The following is a 22,910-nucleotide window of genomic DNA, read 5'->3' on the forward strand; positions in this document are numbered from 1 at the left end:
AACGCCACCACCTTCTCTGGGCCCGAGCTCTTTTACGATGGACTGAGGCGAAGTGGAAAATTGTCCTGAGGTCTGACGAATCAAAAGTAGGAATTTTTTTTAAAAATAATGGACCCCACGTCCTCCAGGCTAAAGAGGAGAGGAGCCATCCGGCTTGTTATCAGTGCACAGTTCAAAAGCCAGCATATGTGATGGTATGAAGGTGCATTAGTACACATGACATGGGGAGCTTGTACATCTAGGAAGGCATCATTAATGCTGAATGATATATACATGTTTCAGAACAATGTGCTGCCATCCAGACAAAATCTTTTTCAGGGAAGGCCTTCCTTCTTACAGCAAGACAATGCCAAACTGCTTTCTGCACATATTAAAACTGTATGGCTCTGTAGTAAGAGTCCAGGTGTTAAACTGGCCTGCCTGCAGTCCAGACCTGTCTCCCATTTAAAACATTTGGTGTATTATGAAGCGCAAAATATGACAAAGGAGACCCCAAACTGTTGAGCAACTGAAATTGTTTATCAGGCAAGAATGGGACAACATTTCTCTTTCAGAACTACAGCAATTGGCCTCCTGAGTTCCCAAACATTTACAGAGTGTTGTTCAAAGTAGAGGTGATGCAACACAGTGGTAAACATGTCCCTGTCCCCACTTTTCTGAAACATGTTGCTGACATGAAATTCGCATGTATTTTTCAAAAAACAATAAAATTTCCCAGTTTCAACATTTATGTTGTCTTTCTACTTTTTCAATGAAATTTAGGGTTTCCATGATTTGCACATTATTGCATTCTGTTTTTATTTACAGTTTACACAGCGTCCCAACCTTTTTGGAACTGGGGTTGTATATATACACTGTATAAAGTAACTGAAAAATTTTGGAAGGCATTTTGCTAAAAGTGTTCATTTCCCCATGCATGGAGACTTTTGGGATATGCTGTAGAATCTGTGTCGATGTGCATTGAAGTTATTGTGGTGTTTCACGGTGGCCTGAGATTACTAACCCATGTTGTTGTGAATTAGAAGTGAAGTTAAAAATGGTGATGCACTGGTAGATCGATTCTAACATATTACAGTAGAATAAATGCATATGGAACTAGAAAGGCACTCAGTAGAGTGCATTCCTCCGTCAAGCCACATATCTGGATTTACATCAAAATCTAATATATTGTTCCTTGGCCCATGGCCTGCTTTTCCTCAAAAATTCATCAAAATCTGTTCACTGTTTTTTGAGTTACATTGGGAACAGACAAATAAATGGTGGTGAAAACACAACATCCTCCAATAGAGTTGGCAGAGGTCATAAAAATAGTAGTAATTTTATTCTGTGCATGTGCTTTGTGTGCAACACTGACTTACTTATTCTGAAGATATTCTTTGTTTATGACCAAATATTTAATACAGATGTTTAGAGAAGCTGTATAGCTGTATAGCTGTATCCATCCATTATCTATAGCTGCTTATCCTGTGCAGGGTCGCGGGCAAGCTGGAGCCCATCCCAGCTGACTATGGGTGAGAGGCGGGGTACACCCTGGACAAGTCGCCAGATCATCTTAGGGCTGACACACAACCATTCACACCTACTACAGTCAATTTCGAGCCACCAATTAGCCTAACCTGCATGCCTTTGGGGGAAACCAGAGCACCCGGAGGAAACCCACACGGACATGGGGAGAACATGCAAACTCCACACAGAAAGGGCCTCGCCGGCCGCTGGGCTCAAACCCAGGACCTTCTTGCTGTGAGGCAACGGCACTAACCACCACACCACTGTGCCGTCCCTGTATAGGTTTAATACTATGAAATCAAGTTTGTATCTTTTGTGTCCTAATTGTATTTTAATAATTTCGTCTGGCAGTGATAGTCATGATGTTGTCAATTAATCCAGCAATGTTATGGTCAGATTTTGAGTTTTGATAAGTTTTAATGACCCGAGGCAATTGTTTTTTGAATAACCAAAATGCCAAGATCTGCCAACTGTGGTGCAAAAACCTATTCAATTACAGGAATTAATTTGCAGTTACCTGTTTGCAGGAAAATGACATGAAGTGGAATAAGACAGGTCAACGTTCTCCATACACCATGTTGTTTTGAATTTTTGGGGGGTTAGCTTTAAAATGAGGCTGAATAGAAACAGGTCACTTGGAACACCTGCCTACTATTAGCTGCATTAGTGCAACAGGAAGAAAACTCGCCTTTGCCTGTGGGAAGACACACACACACACACACTTGCATCCACAGTTTGGAGCTTAACCTTTGCAGGTGTGTCCACTGGGAAACCTTGAGTCATACTGATGACCAGTGGCTATGAGCTGAAAACCCCCAAACATCTCTGCAGTAAATGAAGGCTGGCTTTACTGATTTAGCAGGATGTCTTCACACATACATTAGCAAATTTGAAATGATCATTATTATGGTTGGCCTGAATTGGTTTGCACACTACAGTTGCTTTGTACATTTATTTAAAAGGAGTGCTAGTCTTACCAAACCAATTTAGGAAGATAAAAATAAACACCCCTGTGAGGTTGCAGGCTGAAGCAGCTGCTGAGGAATACTTGAGATACAATGAGACAAACAGACTCAGTCGGCTCTGTTACACTGAAAATTTAATCAATTACAGTGTATATAATTAACAATTATTCCACGAAATCGAGTCATACATGAGCTGATAGCCGACGAAGCACGTAGCACCAAGTTGGCTAGAAGCCATGTACAACGAGATTGAGTGGAATAACTGTTTTATTCTATCCACATTCACTGGATTTTGAGAAAGAGAACATTTTTATTTTTTGCAAATTTGATAAATAAAAACTCGATACAAAATGTCTGACAAAATTATTTCCACTTAGAATTTAAAGAAACTGGCGAAATGACAGTAGCAATTTGTGAAAAATGCTATAATAATTCCTGAAAAAAAGATATGTTCTTACCATCAAATACTTTTATTCCATATTTTGTTGCTTTTTTTGTATTTTTGGGGTTTTCTTCTGCTTCTTCTTCTTTAGTTTTTTTTTTTGGTGGTTGGCAAACCAACTTAAAGGTGAATTACTGGGCTGAAGTGTGGAACAGGAAATATTGAGGGGGAAAAGACTATATTCTTTTAGCTATTTCTGCTTTGTTTAAATACTTGATAATTTTGGGGGTTTTGTTTTCGAGTAGAGTTTTTATTTTGTCCTCGGTTGGTTCAGCAACACACGCCACCATTTTGTTTTTCTCTACTCACGGTATATGAGCTGATAGGCTTGTAATAAATTAGCCAATCCGAGCATGCGATTGCTCATATCCAGTACACGTGGATAGAATATCTCATTCATTCATTCATTCATTCATTATCTCTAGCCGCTTTATCCTTCTACAGGGTTGCAGGCAAGCTGGAGCCTATCCCAGCTGACTACGGGCGAAAGGCGGGGTACACCCTGGACAAGCCGCCAGGTCATCACAGGGCTGACACATAGACACAGACAACCATTCACACTCACATCTACGGTCAATTTAGAGTCACCAGCTAACCTAACCTGCATGTCTTTGGACTGTGGGGGAAACCGGAGCACCCGGAGGAAACCCACACAGACACGGGGAGAACATGCAAACTCCACACAGAAAGGCCCTCGCCGGCCCCGGGGCTCGAACCCAGGACCTTCTTGCTGTGAGGCGACAGCGCTAACCACTACACCACCGTGCCGCCGTGGATAGAATAATGGAGGTTATTTTCTCTTTGATGTGGTATGTGATGGTGTGATCTAGCATATTTCTGGTGTGAAAACATGGGAAACAAGATTTGAAATATGGCCAAATCTTGACAACTTCTACCTTCAGTTCTGGAAACTAAAGGTTTTACTGAACTATGTTTCTGTTGTATGCGTCACAAGCACATTTTATAAGTGAGTTTTAAACTCTTACTGAAGACATATGAAGAAATAACTAATGTCCAACCTCATTTAGAAGCGGACGTCTTTTCTTCCATCCTGCAGAGATGTGGGCCGATGTTCTATAAAAAAGGCATAATGTCCATATTTGTGTATGTACCTATACCAGTTGGAGTTTATCTATGATTGGCTGAAATAATTGTCATGATACATTAATACAAAAATTAGAAAGGAAAAGAAAAAAAAAATCGATGTGTGCGTTCAAGAAGCTAGGGTACTTACAGCTAGCGAGCTAGTTAATACAGAAAGTTATGACAGATTAACTAACTCCATTTACCATTATTTGTTAAAGTGATCTTTTCAGACAGACAGCCAAAGCAAGGTTAGAAAGATTTCTACATCATTTTAGTAAAAAAAAAAAAATAAAAAATAAAATAAAATATAATGATATATATTTTCTTAAAGGAGAATAAATTTGCAGAAATATTTGGGTCAAAACCTATTTTTTCATAATTTTACCCATTCTTTCATACTCAGTAACATGACTAGTCAAAACATGACAAAACAGTGACATTAAATAAATGTAAACACAAAATATTCTTTATTTTTTTCCCCTCATTACCTAAAGACTACACAGATTCACTGCTGTAGCTCTAAAAGGTATCTACATTGGCATTTTATTTACAGCTCATTTCTCGTTCTCTTATTTACAGATCCAAAGAGAAGCGTTAGAAACACAGTGTTGAGAACAAACCAACAAACAAACAAGAAAACAAAATAAAAAATTAAATTAGTCCAAAACTTCAGAAAGTAATTACAGCCTCATGACGCAGTTCTCAGTGAAGTCACCACAATGCATTTTTTTCTTCGTTCAAACTTTTTTTTTTTTAACATACAGCAAAAAATTATGGCTGTATCCAACATCCGACTGACATCCAAATAAAAAAATATGCTTGACAGTATTATACAGCTTGCGATCACTGATATACTCATCACCTCCACACCCCGTCCCGAGTCATACAAACTGCAACAACAGATTCAGCTACTGTACGCTTACACGAGGAGGTGTACGTTACACCATGACACCATGTCCAACACATTAACACCATTTTGTTCCATCTCGGACACATTTTATAAAACCAGAGAGAGGCTACACTGGATGTTCTTTGAAGTTCAGTAGGTAGTCAAGCTATAGGACACACAAAAAGCAAGAAGTTATATCCAAATGGCGGGTTGCCAGATTGGCATGCATTTCAACCCCTCTGCTTGTAGACAGGAACTACATGCCTGCAGGCCGTAATGCATCTCGGGCAGCTGTGGGACTCTTGCGGAGTCTTGTCCTTCATATCCAGGGCACTTAAGACTCTGACCCTCAGGCATCCTACTGGGGTTTAAATCTGTCCTTAGCCCAGTGTCCGGTGCCAGCACTCCCCAGATCTACATGTTCAAGGAAGGAAAGCCTGAGGAATGTCTGAGGGCATGTTCTAGTAATGTGCTGGGTTTTTGTTGTTGTTGTGTGTTTTTTTTTTCTTTATATATATATAAGCATTCATGTCTCTTGCACAGACAGAGCACATGAGGAGCCACATTGGTTTAAAAAGCACATTACTAAAATAAATACTGTTATCCTTAAAGGAATGGTTAAGCATATTAAAATCTTATTTGCTTCAACAATAAAAACCAAACAAATTAATTTAAATGGATTGACATTCCCAAACATAACACACACACACACACACACACACGCTCCAGGTGCTGGAACACTAGGCATCATTCAAGTACAACAATTTGCAATGAAAAGGGACAACAGTTCACATTTTGGTAATGTATTCACATTTGATATACTGTTCTTTTTTCATACATGTAGCTATGAAATAGATTTTAGGTGATTTTATGTATTTTAGTAAAATATTCATTTTCATACAGAAGTTTTATTATATTTTCCAACAATGTCATTTATATATATATATTTTAAACCAGCTTTAAAGACCACTGGGAGCTATTTTCTGTTTTTGCAACTTTTCCCCTTTTTGGATAAATCTCATTCAATTAGACGTTTCACAATATGTGTTCAGACTGTGAGCATGCCCTCGATATTTTCCCTTTCTTTTTTAAATCCATTAGTCAAATCTTTAAAGAATACTCGGCAGTCAAGCAGTCTTGAAATGGTACAAGACACCAATTCAAGATTCAGTGATGATAAGAGGAGGGGGATTAGGAGCCTGAACAACAGACAATGAAGTCTTTGTTTAAGTGTGGCAGGCTTTCAAGTATAAAAAGAAGTGATTTTAAAAAAGGCTCTCCTTGGCTCTGGGGTGAGAAAAGGCAGGGTGGAGTGAAGCTGAATGCCAATCTGCTCACTTGCCAGTTATCAAAATGCATTACCAGCCATCTTCCAGGATCCGTTTGAGCTGATCTGTCGAAAAGGAGTCAGAACTAAATAACCAATGTTACCATACATTATTCTTCTAGCAGCCTCATTTGGCAGCCAATAACTGTTATGCAATTCCAAAAAAAAAAAAAGGAAAGAAAAGCACTTGAATGTCAATGCAGTGCAACTGCCTGCAAGCTGTTCTTAAGTAAGGCAGTCTAAAAATAAACAAAAAACAAGGTCAAAAAAAAAAAAAAACGATTTAACAAAGTGGTCACACAAGCAACATGTCTTTGGCAAGAAGTCCTGGATGCTGAGCCCGAGCGTGGCTTCCCTTGTGTTTGTGTCACCTGCGGCCCATCTCGCTCTGGCGCAGAAAGTGAATGTTGCTGGTGCTGTCGGCCAGCTCAGGGAACTGGTCCACAGGTACCACGTAGTAGCCATCGTAACCTTGCACACGGCCCGAGCTGAACAGCTGCTGCCGCTCAGTGTCCGTCCAGGCGCGTGATCCGTCTTCTCCCTGGCGCAGTCGGTGTCGCTCGCGGTGCCAGGCGGCTGCCACAACTCTCTGGCGAGTCATCTCCAGCACCCGAGCCTTTTCTTCATCCAGACTGCTGCCATAGCGCACATTCAGGCTCAGAGCACCGTGCTGCAGCAGCACATCGGTAATACGCCGAGCTCGGCCACCCAGCACAGTGTTCACCTGCTGCACTGTCACATTAGTTCCTGTCTCCAGCATTCGCCGTCCCACTGTCATACCCAGCAGTGCCAAGTTGCCCTCTGCTGGAGATGTTTTCACAAAATAGTGCATGTCCATGCCATCAATTGTAAAATGAAGGTCTTGAAGGTAGATGGACTGGTCCAGAACAGCAGCAAGCCGTCTGCCATCCTCACTGGCCAGGCTGATGATGTCGGCACTAACTTGACCCTCTCGGATGGCTAACTTCACACCCTTGCCGAAGATCGAAGCTCCTGAGGCGAAGAACGTGCTGAAAGGGGATTCTGGACAACCAGCACCACTTGCTCGATAGATCTGGTCAAAACGCTCCAACTTGACAAAGGACTTAAGTTGTCTCTGAACCTCACACTGCACTCCAAGTACAGACTGCACACACAGACACACAAAAGCAGACAAATTAAGATGAATCAACTCAGAAAAACAGTAGAGTGGGATATAATAGTAGATGTACAATGAAGAATTTATCAAACGCTGGTAAGTGGAGTAGGTTGAATTATGGCACTCTTAAGATGCACTCAGTATTCAGCTGAACTCAGTGCAGTTTACAAACGGTAATTCGCCAACCCAACTTCAAGTTATATACAGTACTGTTTGGTTTTTGACTACTTTGCTGGACTGATGTGGTTGACTCAGGATTCATTGGAGGCAGTGACAGAGAAGAGAATGGTAGCAAAATTGAATATCATCTGAAACAATTCTAGCCTCTATGGACCAAGATCCACATGTGCATTCATTTAGAGAAACTTTCCATTACATTATGTTTGCCTACTGCTCTTGTCCAAAGCAATTTACAAGTGAGACAGGATACAAAAGATAGTTTTCACATGACGTCACAGAGTTGGGGATTCCTTAGTGGCAGCCATCTTGCGGGTCGAGCTTACCGTACAGGTGACTGAGCACACATTGTAACGCGCGAGTACAAAGTCTTCAAAAGAACCCAAGCAGGCTATTTAAAGTTAGCAATGGTGCACACCTGTTGTATTCACGGCTGTCGTAATAGGTCAGATGATGAAGTCAAGCGGAGCTTTTGTGGAATTCCCACTGTATGGGAGCACAAAGGCGAGCAAACAAACTCAGCATACAAAGGAGAAATCTATGGCTTGCGAGAATCAACCGCAAGGATTATCAGCCTTCCAAACACAGCAAAGTCTGCTCCGATCATTTTATAAGTGATAAGTTGTTTAAATAAACAATCAATTGTGTTTAAGTTTGTTTTTGGAAACCAAAACATCATGTGAACAATCTCTGGAGAATGCCTAACTGGAACCGCTGAGTGTACGTTTACATTGTAATGTACACTTAATATTGCTCGTTTGTCACGTTTCTATTTGAAACTTGTCACTTCACTCATGCAAGGGTCATTTTTGAAAAACATTTTAGGTCTAGTCTGTATGATTTGATTTGTGTTTGGGATGCAAACAGCGCGCCTTTTGGCGGATGCTGCCTGAATCGCGCAGATCCGATTTTTTTTAGGAGGGGCGTTGGAGTGTCTGATTATAATTTCAAAGTAAATTCTGTATTAAAATTACTAAATAAGCAAATCTGTTACAGTCCATGAAACAGGAAGTATAAGGATGAGAAAAAAAACAGTTTAAATCGGAAAGCTGCGCACATTTGCGCAGCCCGAGCGGTGTGCAGGACTGCGCAAATGTGCGCAGCTTTCCGATTTAAACTGTTTTTTTCTCATCCTTATACTTCCTGTTTCATGGACTGTAACGGATTTGCTTATTTAGTAATTTTAATACAGAATTTACTTTGAAATTATAATCAGACACTCCAACGCCCCCCCTAAAAAAAAAATCGGATCTGCGCGATTCAGGCGGCATCCGCCAAAAGGCGCGCTGTGAATATATAAAGTTGTATATATCAGACAGCCTTTAAAGCTTGATGAAGTCAGTTTCAGGCTTTGGAGCAGGCTTTGGCGGTTTCAGGCTTTGGCAGCCCTGCATAGTCACTTGAAAATACATCTTTGTCCACTTCGTAGGGGTCAATTCCCCCAATCAAGGCCAGTTTGGCTGCATACCATTGTCGTGAGATGTTGTCTAATGTATCTATATACTTCTGTTTGCTTGATTTTGCCAACATTGATCTTTATTTTAGAAAACTGACTATATAACTTCATAAATTCGTCCGAGATAACGTAGCCGGTAGTGGCGATGGTCCGTTTTGTTTGCCCCGCAAGATGGTGGCTGGGGGGCGTTCCCTGGAATGCCGTGACGTCAGTGAAAACTATCTATTGAGCATTGTTAGATTTTTTCTTTTTTTATCAGACATCTAATTTTTTAGGTTTGTTTACCTGACATGTTTCGACGTACGACTGTCGTCTTCCTCAGAGTGTCACCGGATGTTATTGGTGACGCATCTTTTATCAGCTGATGTGTCCGAAGGCGTGGCCTTCCTGTCTGGATTGGCAGGTCGGTCACGCCTTCTACTGTCAGTTCGTCCCCTGCAAGATGGCACTCCAGGTATGGGAGAGCATGTATGCTCCCTCATCTCGGTTGATGGTCCTTGGACTTCGCTTACGGATCTCTATGGCCTCCCTGATCCAGCGCTGATGTTTATTATCTTCTGTGCGGATGACTCTGGCATTCCCCCAGTCCATAATATGATTTTCCCTTTTGCAATGATCTGTTATGGCTGACTTATAATTTTCCTGTTGTGCCTTTTCTTTTATTGTTTGGGTTTGTCTTGTAGCTGTCTCCTTTTCGCACTCTTTCTTATGTTCATTTTTTCTTGTGTTGAAACTCCTTCCTGTCTCCCCAATGTAAGTTTTATTGCATAATTGGCATGGAATCTCATATATGGTGTTGCATCTGTTGTCTGGATGTATTCTGCCTTTAGGATGAACCAGGATCTGACGGAGTGTTGTGTGTGGTTTGACAGGTGTGTTAATGTTGTATTTCCTCATTGCTCTTTGAATGCGTTCCGTTATTCCTCTGATGTATGGTAATGTCACTACTCCCCTGTGTTCTTGTTTGTTGGTTTGTTTTTTTTCTTTCTTCTGTGTTTTATTGTTTTTGACCTGTTCCGCCCCTTTGGATATTGCCCATTGTGGATATTGACATGCCTTCAGTGCGTGTTGTATATGTTGTTCTTCCTGTTTTTTGTCCTGTGCATCTGTAATTATTGCTGCACGTTCATGTAATGTTCTAACTACGGATATTTTGTGCATTATGGGGTGTTCGGAAGTCCAGTTTAAATATTGGTCGGTGTGTATGGGTTTCCTGTGTACTTTTATTTTGATGTCCCCCTCTTCTGTGTGATGTATTTTTAAGTCCAAAAATGCTATTGACTGCTCCGTTTCCTCTTCATGTGTGAATTTTATATTGCCGGTATTGTCTATAGTATTGAGATGGTCGGTAAGTTGTTGAGTGTGTCCCCTCTTTACTTTTTCCAATATGTCGTCCACATACCATTTCCAGAGTGTTGGTCTGCATTCCGCTGGTATTGTAGTGAGTGCTTTCTGCTCCAGGTCTTCCATGAAAAAGCCACACATGACGGCTGATAGTGGGTCTCCCATGGCAAAACCTTCCTTTTGTCTGTAAATTGTGTTCCTGAACTGAAAGTATGTGGATGTGGCGATGAATTGAAGGAGTTGCGTAATGTCTTGTACAGTGAGGTTTGTGCGTTTCTTGAGCGTCCTATCTGTTTTTAATTTGTCTTGTACTACCTGTATGGTGGCTTCCGTGGGTGTTCTGGTGAAAAGCGATATGACATCGTGTGAAATGAAAACTTCGTCTTGTTGCATTTTTATGTTTTTTAGTTCTTCTGCTAGTTGTTTTGAGTTTTTGCAGTGTTGGTCTGTGAGTCCTAGTAATGGTTTAATTATTTCGGTAAGTGCTTTTGATAAGTTGTATGTCACTGAACCAATGCTATCTACTATGGGGCGTAATGGTGTTCCTGGTTTGTGTATTTTTGGTGTGCCGTAAATCCTGGGGATGACGTTGGCTGTGGGTACTAAATGATTATATGCCTGTTTATCTATTTTATTTTCATCGAGTAGTGGTTTGAGTAATGCCTTAAGTTTCTTTTTCTTGTCTTCTGTTGGGTCTTTTCTTAATATCTCGAAGGCATTGTCACTGAGTAATTCCATCATTTTGTGTTCATATTCTTCGGTGTCCATGATAACTACTGTTCTGCCTTTATCTGCTGGGAGGATTGTGATGTCTTTATTTTTTGCTAATGTTCTCATGGCTTTGGCTTCCTGTTTGGTGATGTTACTGGGTGGTGGTTTGGCCATTTTCAATATACCAGCTATTAGTGCAGCTTCTTAGTGCTGCTTTTTGTCCCTGATCCTGTATTTTCTCACATGCTAATTCAGTTGCCAGAATGAATTCATCGTGTGGTATGTTGTTCGGTGTGACAGCGTAGTTGAGTCCTTTTCCTAGTATACTGCATTCTGTTCAACCGAGATGAGGGAGCATACATGCTCTCCCATACCTGGAGTGCCATCTTGCAGGGGACGAACTGACAGTAGAAGGCGTGACCGACCTGTCAATCCAGACAGGAAGGCCACGCCTTCGGACACATCAGCTGATAAAAGATGCGTCACCAATAACATCTGGTGACACTCTGAGGAAGACGACAGTCGTACGTCGAAACATGTCAGGTAAACAAACCTAAAAAATTAGATGTCTGATAAAAAAAAAAAAACTAACAATATTCAATATAAGACATAATGAACGTAATCGAAATATCTATTGAGCAGTTCAGGTTCAGGGTTAATGGTCTTGCTCAAAGACCCATTAGTGGCAGCTTGGCAGTGCTGGGATCTGAACTCACAACCTTCTGATGGGTTGCCTAGTTGTCCAATGCCTTAACCACTAAACTTTGTTTTCCACCATTCCAATCATGTGTTCCATCCATCCATCCAACGGAATATTCATTGCATTGGTTCCACTAGAGAAGTATACACCGGAGCGTCAGTGACGCAGTAGCTCACACGGCTGTACCATGAGAAACCAGACTCGTTTATAATGAGCCAAGTTGTTCTTCATGAGAACAATTAGAACAATTTGATCTTCCAGACAAAACAATCGGAATCAAAATGCATTGAAAACTCAAGGAGGAGTAGCGATTTTTCCTGAAAGTTTATTAACCGGCCTAATTAGCAACTTGTTAATGAGAAATCACAAAACAAGGGAGTAACTTTTGTGCAGACTGATTAGATCTTCCAAACAAAACAATCAGAATCAAAATCCATTGAAAACTCAGGGAGGAGTAGCGACTTTTGTGAATTGTGGATGGATGGACGGACGGATGGATGCTGCGTGATGGCAATAGCTCATCGCCCTATGGTTGGTGAGCTAATAATTGTTATGACTCCTGCTATGACTATCTTGATTCTGATTGAAATGTAAATCATCTTGCTCTTCTCTCGCCTCCATTGAAGCCCGGCTGAAAGAATTTGTTTTATCAACACTCACTGTAGCTCTTCGCTTTAAGATACAGTTGGTAATCTGTATTTTGGTAACTCGGCCTTGGGTTTGACAAAGGCTCTGTACGAATGAAACACATTAATATTTAACCTGGACTACACACGTCTGGTTTCCACACAAAAATATCTGCATTTGTTTTCACCCCGTCTGCCCTGCAGCAGCAGGCTTGATTGCACAGCCCGTCTCTCAGGAGTAGCTAACTCCCAGGAGTAAAGATGGCTCGCGCAGGGTGGGTGATCTCAGCAGGAAACTGTCTTTTTTTCTCTCCAAGCTCAGCCACTCTTCCCTCTCACAATCCAGCCATAATAATCCTCTCACAATTCTCAGTCTGCTTCATTACCACTTCAAAACACCTTTCATTTTCATGTTCTGACTATTCAGTGTTTCGCCTTTCTGTATTATGGCGAGGTGTATGAACATAAACACTGACTTTTTCAACAGTTGTCACTGGTGACAATACTGCAATTCTTCAGTAAGAACAACGTGGTTCTGCCACAAAATAGTCAGTAATGTCTGTTTCCAGTCTTCTTCAGTAATATCATTACAGCTAATTCATACAATTCCATTTCAGAGGCTAATATTAATGTGTGTAAAGTGTATCCTCTGGGCCTGACCGACGATAGTCTCGACACATGTATAACTTTACCCAGATGACACTAATTTGAACAACATGGAGGGTAGGATGAAATAGCAAGGGCTGGATGCTGGCTAGGAGTCGCTTCTGCTGAGAAGCTACAGAAAGAAGAGGCTCCTGGCTGGGAGGAGAGACAAGGAAAAGCTTATGTCTTTCCTACCCTCCCTATGTCCTACTATGTCTTTCTCTTTCTCTCTGCTAGGAGCTCACACACACTTAATCGAACTCGCTCTATGGCAAAACAGGCTGTGAAAGCAAGGCTAAGTTGGATGGGTTCAGCTGTTAGGTATCTCTGGCAGGACATACGGTCTCAAAAACATTTCACACCTCACCACCCCAATTTGTAGAACGCCAACTTTCTGACCTTAGTCACAGAACAGACGTGTGTGGAGTGTGGGGATGACAATGCCTGTCCTGTGCTTTACCACCATGTCGTCTCCACTATAAAAGGGATGCATCATTCAAGTAGCGTATGGTGGTCAGAGTGCCTGCAGGACCATCGGTCCAGAGCACTGATCAAAGTCAGGAGGCTAATGGTGGATGCCATCAGGCCAATCAGGCCACATACTCCTGTCATTTTCTCCCCTGCAGTTCCTCATGGCATGTGGGTCTTGTGTAAGCAGAACTGAAAGGGTGATAGATTAAAAGCGAACACTCACTTCTCTGCCATTTTATGAAAATTTCCAGCATGCGACATCCATCACGATCAGTTTAAGAGGCAGCCAAAGTCACGCTTCGAAGCAACGACAATTTAATTACAAGAGGCTGGCTTTTAGAGGAAATGCCAATATAGTAAAAATCAAGCTGTATGCATTATTTCTGCACTATTCCACGGCTATTGCAGTGATGTCAGGGTGAGAACGGCTGGCCAGACCGAGCAGATATGCGTCACGGAGTTGAAAAGTAGTTATATGCGGCAGGCTAAGAATGTTTATGAGGTCAGAGTACAACATTAATTATTCAACAAGCATTCTTCACCTTCTACTAAAGAGGTGGACGATCCTTTTCGTGTGAGTAATCATAAGATCAATATACAATAAAAGAAGTGCTAGAGGATTTTTTCTTCCTGAGCATAATCTCAAACCACTAATTGCTCTCAATTGATTTGAAGTTTTACGAACACAATACTTCTACCTTTGTCATCCCACTACTCTTCCTCTTCTTTATTTCTGTTCTCATCCTCACATCCTCAGTGGTGCAAACCAAGGTGAAGAAACCTTCTAGCAGTACTTCTTGTCATCTTGATAAAATGTTTCTTCATATATGCAATCATGGAACCCAATTACTGTACCACTGCAGCACTTTTTTGATAAACAACTACCCTACTTTAGGTTTTTTCTTTATGATACTTAAGTTTAAGTATTTTGAGCCTCCTGTAAAAACATGCCATCTTGCTGGAGGAAACGGAGGAGCTATTATCACATGTGTAATGAGTGGCTCTTTCCTCCTTGTCCTCGATCTCTGTGAATACGTTCAATGAAATATGGGCATTATGGGGCAAATAACCTACTTTAAGCCCTCATAAGAGCAGCACTACTATTGCAGAAGCCATTAGTGTTTTTTTTTTAATGTAGCTTCTTTAAAAACTCATAAATGACCCCGTAATTATATTTCCAAAAAGCAATTTGGACAGCAATTATAAGCATTTACTTCCTCCCAATAAAAAAGAAAATAATGTCTGTAAGTAGGGTTGGGCTGATTAACGAGTAATAAAGCATCTACACAGATAACCACAAGTCAGGATTTAAAACTAGACGGGCTTTCGATTTCAGAAAACTGGTGAAATTTAGTTCCCTCTGAAATCTGGTCATTGTGATATATGTTTACTTCTGTAATATCTAAAAAAAAAAACCAGGCCATTTTGTGGCTAGGAAGTTATTTAATTTGAGGGGATTTCCTAGCAAATAACATGCATGAAATCGCTCGCTTCGCGCAGCCAAGCAGACGGGGAAGTCCGGTGTGCGCATGCGCAGGTTTACATTTAGGCATCGTCATCTTCTTCTTTTGGGTTTTACAGCAGCTGGCATCCAGTGTTGCATTACTGCCATCTACAGGTTTACCTTGACCGTGCACTGACAGTTACATCATTGTGTTGCTAAATGAACAGCTGATCACACCGAGGTGCTCGCTGACCGCCGATATTTATTAGTTTGCTCCTGCGTTTCCTTTCCTTTGCAACATAACGTCTTTTCTTCTCGCTTTCTGTTACTTTAGCCAGCCTTCCACGTTTCATTCGCGTCCTCCATTTTTCTCTCCTGTTTAAAATTTGTATCCCATAATGCCTTGCGCGAACGGGGAAAGCCTACCTACGTGATGCATGACGTAGTATCTTGTATTGCATTACTGTGAAGCAAGAAATAATAGCGGAGAATCTAGGGCCACGTGGCCTTAAATTCATTAATTGTTCTATTTAAAAAAAAAAAGCTTATAAAATTGGAAGTCTGTGATTCTAATTCAGTTAGCCTGGGCCCGTCCATCCTAAGCGTGACGCAACACGAGGGCCTGTTGCGGGCTTAGTCTGGCCAGGCAAGCTATCTCCAGCTCTTCCAAGCTCCCGAAAAATCGGGAGCCAACCAACTTTGAGCATCTCCAACGGCCCTGGGTAGAGGCGTGTTCAAGGAGTGACGTAGTAGAACTGCGACCGGAAGCCATAGATTATTTACAGAATCTATGCCGGAAACGCTTCATTCACTAGAAACATTACGAACATGGAGCAAGTTCTCATTGAAAACGGAGCAAAGAGCAGCCCTGGAGGTATTTATTGAAAGGAAGGATGTTTTCGCCTTGCTCCCGACCGGCTTCGGTAAGAGTTTAATCTACCAGTTAGCCCCGTCGCGTCACATACGTCAAAGGAAAGAGTGATGTGATTGGTTTAAGCTTCGTCACAGCCTTTTCTGGCTTCAACCAGTAGCAAACTGAGGCATTTCAGGGAGGCGGGTCAACCACGCACTTTGGGAAACGGTTGGGCTTAATATCTTTGCCAGACCAATGCTCGCAGAGCTTTGAAGTCACGTTAGCCAGACTATAATTCAGTAGCTTTTGGTTCATTAAACAAAAATAACTGGGTGTCAAGAAAAATTCTTTTTATGACCTACAGTACACTTGAAAAATCTGAGTCAGTCTACCTTTAATCTATTCTTGATGTATGTTATTTTCAGACTAACAATGATGCATTTTGGAAAGAACATTACAAAAAAAACAAACTTCAGACTATGTAAAGTTCCAGGTGAAATATATAAAATAAATACGTTTTAAGAATTGTGTAGTACGTGAATTATGCTGGTACTTCTTTTGAAAGAGCCTTCAAAGAGGTGCAGGGAAGGATTTCCACTAGAGAGGGAAGTCTGCTAATTTGTGTAGGGTATAGAACTGCTATATGTGGGCTGAGACTGGACTCAGGAGACCGATGCTGTATCTTTGCCAAGTATCCTGGGGTGATGTAAACTCTACCCTGACCGTTATAGAGGAACAGGACCGAAAGATCTGACAAGTCTTGAAAATTGCCTTGCTTTCAACTTTTAAAGAGTCTTATCATGTGGTCAGGTTAGTGATAATTAAAGTGCACATAGAAATTAGTCTAGCCAGCGGGGTTTTCTGTCATCTAATGCTTTCATGACAAGCTCAGAAAATTTAATCAAATAACAACTAGGACTTATAATTGTGCATGCTGGCAAATCAAACAGCCAAATATATCCAGTCTGGGACCAGACTGTGTGTGTGATTATACCGTAATGACTATTTTCCAAAAGGGATTTCATTAAGTTGGATGTGAAACACTCGGAGCAAATGAAAAAGATAAATGACTTCCGGAGTCTGTGTGGCCTTCAGATGATCCTGTAAACATGATGGCCTGTAACAGATTAACAAACCAAAAACCCCACAGCAATTCAAAATGCTCAACAAAACCAAAATCACAAAAGCAAATTCAGAAGCACAATAAGATAAAAAAACACAAAACTTAACGTCGCATGCTTGTTGCTGATTGGACATGGCATATGACTATCACAATGAAAAAGAAGTGTGGCACTTCAGTTTACTATTTAATTATTCTACTGAAACCGACTTAATGAAAAATGACATGTTATTATAGTGAGTATATTAATAGCCTGGCTTCCTTTTCAGCATTTGCATGTTCATACTAATGCTGTGCAAAGTTGACAGCATATCTAACATATCAAATGAATGCCCTTGATAAAAATAAGCATGAATAAAATTGTCAATAGGTTCATTTTGGCTCATATTTCCTCTCATTTAAAAAATCCTCCAGCTTCCTGCTTTTCATGGTCTCTCAGCCTAATGCATGTGATGTTAGAAGGCCCTTCCCTTTCTGCTGAGAGATAATGTTGATGCGTTATGTTTTGCTGCAGCTTTGCTGGTTTGTTAATGTGTTTTGCACTTAGGTAAAGCCATCAAATTGCTGAAAAGGACATGCTATACAGAATATAAAACAATGTATTGACCTCTAAAGGTCTCAAAGAACATGTGTTATATTTCTAAACCGCTGTATATTTAGCTTGCTTGCTCATTCTCTCGGAGTGTGTGTGAGCTCCATGTGAACCTTGTCAGGCTTCAAATGGATCCATCGCTTCACATTTAAAATCTCATATCTCAGACATCTGAAACCTCGGATGCCTCATACCTTCAAATGTCTGTCTATTATGGTGCATCCATTTGCAAGTCAGACTATACTGATGACTTGTGGCCTCCTCAAATGCTTGAATGACTGACTAGAAAGCCTTATCATCTGAAAGAACTAGTGACTTGTATCCTTCCTCCGCATCTCAAATTCATCAAGCCAACTAGATATTTATATTATCATGGAACATTTCCTATTATGAATCAGACTGACTTGAAAGCCTGTAGTGCTGTATCAAGGGAACAAGGTGTCTTTGGGTGTTAAAGTGCATCTCATCTCATTATCTCTAGCCGCTTTATCCTGTTCTACAGGGTCGCAGGCAAGCTGGAGCCTATCCCAGCTGACTACGGGCAAAAGGCGGGGTACACCCTGGACAAGTCGCCAGGTCATCACAGGGCTGACACATAGACACAGACAACCATTCACACTCACATTCACACCTACGGTCAATTTAGAGCCACCAATTAGCCTAACCTGCATGTCTTTGGACTGTGGGGGAAACCGGAGCACCCGGGGGAAACCGGAGCACCCGGAGGAAACCCACGCGGACACGGGGAGAACATGCAAACTCCACACAGAAAGGCCCTCGCCGGCCACGGGGCTCGAACCCGGACTTTCTTGCTGTGAGGCGACAGCGCTAACCACTACACCACCGTGCCGCCCCTGTTAAAGTGCATATCACGGGTAAATTCAGGAGCAAGATCAATGTAATTCTCCTATTTTATATTAAACTTTGGTCAAATATCTGTAACATTCTGCATTCTCTGCAATTTTTTTTTTACCTCGCAAAAATTCAGTTGAAATCAAGCCATTTGAGGCGAATTGGTCCGCCTCTGAAAAAACTTGGCATTTGGATTTCCCGGCAAACATTGATTTTTGTGACGTCGCGTGCGGGACGCCTCCCTCTGAATCCTACGTCAGCGCTGGTTTGTTTATGAGAAAACGACCTGGTGGTTTTCTGCAAATTTCTTCAACGCTATCGCGTAATTATTAAAATGGTTAACAGATGTATCGTAGGAGGGTGTAGCAACACCAATCATAATGGGATTAGTACTCATCGTTTCCCAAAAGACCGGACAATGAGAGAGAAATGGGAGCGCTTGGTCTACACAGGCTGTGCACTGAAACCGTGCAAAGCTCGCGCAGCCTGCTGGCGCTTCCGCAGGTAACGTCACGAATCTGGCTCCAGACTCCCTTGGGATTTTTCCAGACGTGTTTTGTTATTTTATTTTTTTCTGCTGTAGACAGATGGCCTTGTGCAAAATTACCCTTCTGGATGAGTGTGTAAAGGGACATACATTCATATAAAAAAACAAAATTGGTCCAGGATATGCACTTTAAGGAAAACACAGCTGTCAATGCACACCTAATGCGTGCCACTCTCAGGGAGAAACCTGACCCACACAACAAACAGCTCCTAAATTATTCAAGTGACTTAAAGAAGACACAAGGGTTTGATAAGTCTAAGAATCAGACCATGAAACGTGGAAAGTGAAAGATAAAAAAAAACAAAGGGAAGATAAAAGGTGTGTAAAGCTGTGCTGAAATCAATGGCCAGTAGTGGAGGAAATGTGCAATGAATTTTCCTAATGGCAGAACTATTACAAGCACTCTTTATTTTGACCTCATTCCCTCAGTTTGAGAAGCGGGTGCAGAGGGCGGGCATACTAGCCACTGATTTGAACTGATTACTCTGGACTCCATCAGGAACCTACAAAGTAAAGAGTCAGGTTACATGAATACAAATTGAAGTTGAATGTGTGTCTTAATATCCTTATTTCAAACCTTCCACTGACAAATATTATTCAAGCTAATTAATGCCTTAGGAAAGAAAGGGAACCTTCTGGGCTTCTTAATAAAAAAAGCATTTTTGTTTGTGGGAACCAGTCAAAATGTCCCCACAATGTCCACCCCTGCACACATTCAAACACGGCCCCCCAATCATGGGTTGGGGTTAGATTTAGGATTAGGTGGAGAAAATTCTTATTAGATAGTTACAGACATACTTACAGTATATACATTACATTTGTACAACCCCAATTCCAAAAAAGTTGGATGCTGTGTAAACTAAATAAAAACAGAATGCGATAATTTGCAACCCTATAACCCTATGATGGAAACCCTATATTTCATTGAAAGTAGTGCAAAGATAACATATCAAATGTTGAAACTGAGAAATGTTATTGTTTTTTGAAAAATCTATGCTCATTTCGAATTTGATGTCAGCAACACGTTTCAAAAAAGTTGGGGCGGGGCATGTTTATCACTGTGTTGCATCACCTCTACTTTTAACAACACTCTGTAAATGTTTGGGAACTGAGGAGACCAATTGCTGTAGTTCTGAAAGAGAAATGTTGTCCCATTCTTGCCTGATGTACAATTTCAGTTGCTCAATAGTTCAGTGTCTCCTTTGTCATATTTTGCACTTCATAATGCACCAAATGTTTTAAATGGGAGACAGGTCTAGACTGCAGGCAGGCCAGTTTAGCACCCAGACTCTTTTACGACAGGGCCATGCAGTTTTTATTATGTGCAGAAAGCAGTTTGACATTGTCTTGCTGAAAGAAGGCAGGGCTTCTCTGAAAAAGATTTTGTCTGGATGGCAGCATATTGCTCTGAAACGTGTATATATCATTCAGCATTAATGATGCCTTCCCAGATGTACAGGCTACCCATGTCATGCGTATTAATGCCCCCTCATACCATCACATATGCTGGCTTTTGAACTGTGCACTGATAACAAGTCGGATGGTCCCTCTCCTCTTTAGCCTGGAGGACGTGGTGTCCATGATTTCTAAAAAGAATTTCAATTCGTAAGACTACAGGACAATTTCCCACTTTGCCTCAGTCCATCGTAAAAGAGCTCGGGCCCAGAGAAGGTGGTAGTGTTTCTGGATATTGTTTATGGTTTTAACTTGTGTTTGTGGATACAGTAATGAACTGTTTTCGCAGACGATGGTTTTCTGAAGTGTTCCTGAGCCCATACAGTGATTTCTACTACAGACACATGTCTGCTTTTAATGCAGTGTCTCCTGAGGGCCTGAAGATCACAGGCATCCAACGTCAGTTTTCAGCCTTGTCTCTTGCATACAGAGATTTCTCCAGATTCTCTGAATCTTTTAATGACATTATGTACCATAGATGATGTGATCCCCAAATTCTTTGCAATTTTACATTGAGGAACATTTTTCTTAAATTGTTGCACTGTTTGCCCACGCAGTCTTTCACAGAGCGGTGAACCCCACCCCATCTTTACTTCGGAGACCCACAGACTCTCTGGGATTCTCTTTTTACACCCAATCATGTTACTGACCTGTTTTGTTTTTATCATTACACAGTTGTTTCAGTCTTTTGTTGCCCCTGTCCCAACTTTTCTGAAACATCTTGTTGGCATCAAATTCAAAATGAGCATGTATTTAAAAAAACAAACAAAAAAACCCTAATAAAATTTCTCAGTTTCAACATTTGATATGTTGTCTTTATACTACTTTCAATGAAATTTCGGGTTTCCATGATTTAAATCTCCACATTCTGTTTTTATTTATGTTTTACACAGTGTCCCAACTTTTTTGGAATTGGGGTTGTATAATCACATGTTCAGAAATTTGTCTGTATATATGTTTGGGGATAAGACTATGAGTGCATACATTTGTATTTACATTTGCTGTTGTACAGTACAGTAGTTATGTGTCTGCTTACCTTAGTGCTGTCCCACTCCTGTGTCTTCATCTGAGTATGAATGAGCTCATAAGATGGTTCCATGGCATCAGTGACAGGTTTGTGATAGCCAGGGATGACATTGTACAGCTGGAAGCCAAAAGTCACTAACCAGCTATTCACATCTGCAATGAACAGTGTTGACAAGAATTTAAGAATTTAAGCACTTACACTGATGGCCAATATACCACATGGCAGACACGCTGATATTTTGCACTGCAAAATTCATTTTCATTAAGAATAAGGATGTAGGTCAAGTGATTTCCTTTTATGAACAAAGCTCTCATTAAAATGAAAAATTGATTAGAATGCGACGGTAGGTTAAATATGGTGAATACTCCAGAGACCTCAAGAAAACGATGATAATTCCCAGCACATCATTGTGGCATGCTACACAGATAAAACGTCAAGCATCTCACAAAGTTGAGTGACACTGTGGGTTTGGCTCGGAGTCTGTACTTGATTGCATTCCACATTTTTTTTTGCTTTCTTGTAAGCGAAAATGTTTATCCTTTCTCAGATCAGAAAATGTGCACTGAATTCGTTCACAAATGTTGTACAGCTTTTACACTGTATAAAAGAAAGTGAAGGAACCATACAACATTAACTTCAATCAACTGCACCACTACATTTCCAAAGTGCTCTTCATGGTTACGACTCTAAATCTCTGCCTGTATTACCAAATAGGGCTCTTTTCAACAGAAACATGCTATAGGACAATGATTTGAATAATTCCAAGTATGCAATGGAAATGTCAACACCAGTTAAATTGAACAATAGAATTTATTCTTGTATATAAACGTCTCAAGAGTACAGTATGTTTAGTGAGTCCTCCTCCAAAGCTACCATTAATGATATAGATTGATGTGTAATGATCATTTCCGGTAAAGTGTTCATTGTTAATTTTTTAAATGATAAGTTAAATGTAGCTAGCAGTGGCAAACCGTTACTATTAGAGCTGGGACTTGAGCTCAGCCAAAACGTAGCCAGACACACCAAAAATGCAACAGGGCAAAGGATTTTGCAAGGGATTACTGGTAGGGTGCCAGGTCGCTCTGTTGTGTGTAGCTGTTGATGTTGACTTTAAAAGTAACTAAGTAAATTACATAAGGAAAGGAATACTTAAGTATGAGTGAAAAATACTGTAGCAAGCGTGCAGGGAAAAAGAGTCTGGAGACAAAAATCTTAGGCCCTGTCCACACGGCAACGGATTCAGGTGAATCCGATAAAATTGTTTATCGTTTCGGCCTGGCGTCCACACGGCACCGGCGTTTTGGGTGCCCCAAAACGATATTTTTTGAGAATGGTTTCCAGAGTGGAAAAATCTGGCAACGGCGCCGTTGCGAAGTCGTCTGGATGAGTAGAACGGATTTGTTTACGATGACGTCACAACCACATGACTAGAACAAGCAGCACTCACTCATTCACGCCGGGTAGAAGAAGGGGTTTATGCGCATGCATCCTACTTCTTCTATTGTTCTGGTGTCTCCGATGGGACCGTCTTACAGCG

General features: G+C 41.0%; 1 protein-coding gene across 4 annotated transcripts in view; it reads right to left on the reverse strand.

The window, feature by feature from the left end:
• Nucleotides 1–6,481: 6,481 nt before the first annotated feature.
• tenm4 (teneurin transmembrane protein 4) overlaps nucleotides 6,482–22,910 on the reverse strand; it is a 353,388-nt gene continuing 336,959 nt past the window's right edge. For all 4 annotated transcript variants that reach the window (XM_060944153.1, XM_060944154.1, XM_060944151.1 and 1 more), the window contains 2 exons: nucleotides 21,383–21,525; nucleotides 6,482–7,341 (listed from right to left, as the gene is read on the reverse strand). In XM_060944153.1, coding sequence (XP_060800136.1) covers nucleotides 6,583–7,341; nucleotides 21,383–21,525 — 902 coding nt within the window. In that variant the 3' untranslated portion in view covers nucleotides 6,482–6,582. The remainder of the gene's footprint in view (nucleotides 7,342–21,382; nucleotides 21,526–22,910) is intronic.

This window comes from Neoarius graeffei, chromosome 17 (assembly GCF_027579695.1).
Source record: "Neoarius graeffei isolate fNeoGra1 chromosome 17, fNeoGra1.pri, whole genome shotgun sequence".
Classification (NCBI taxonomy): Eukaryota; Metazoa; Chordata; class Actinopteri; order Siluriformes; family Ariidae; genus Neoarius; species Neoarius graeffei.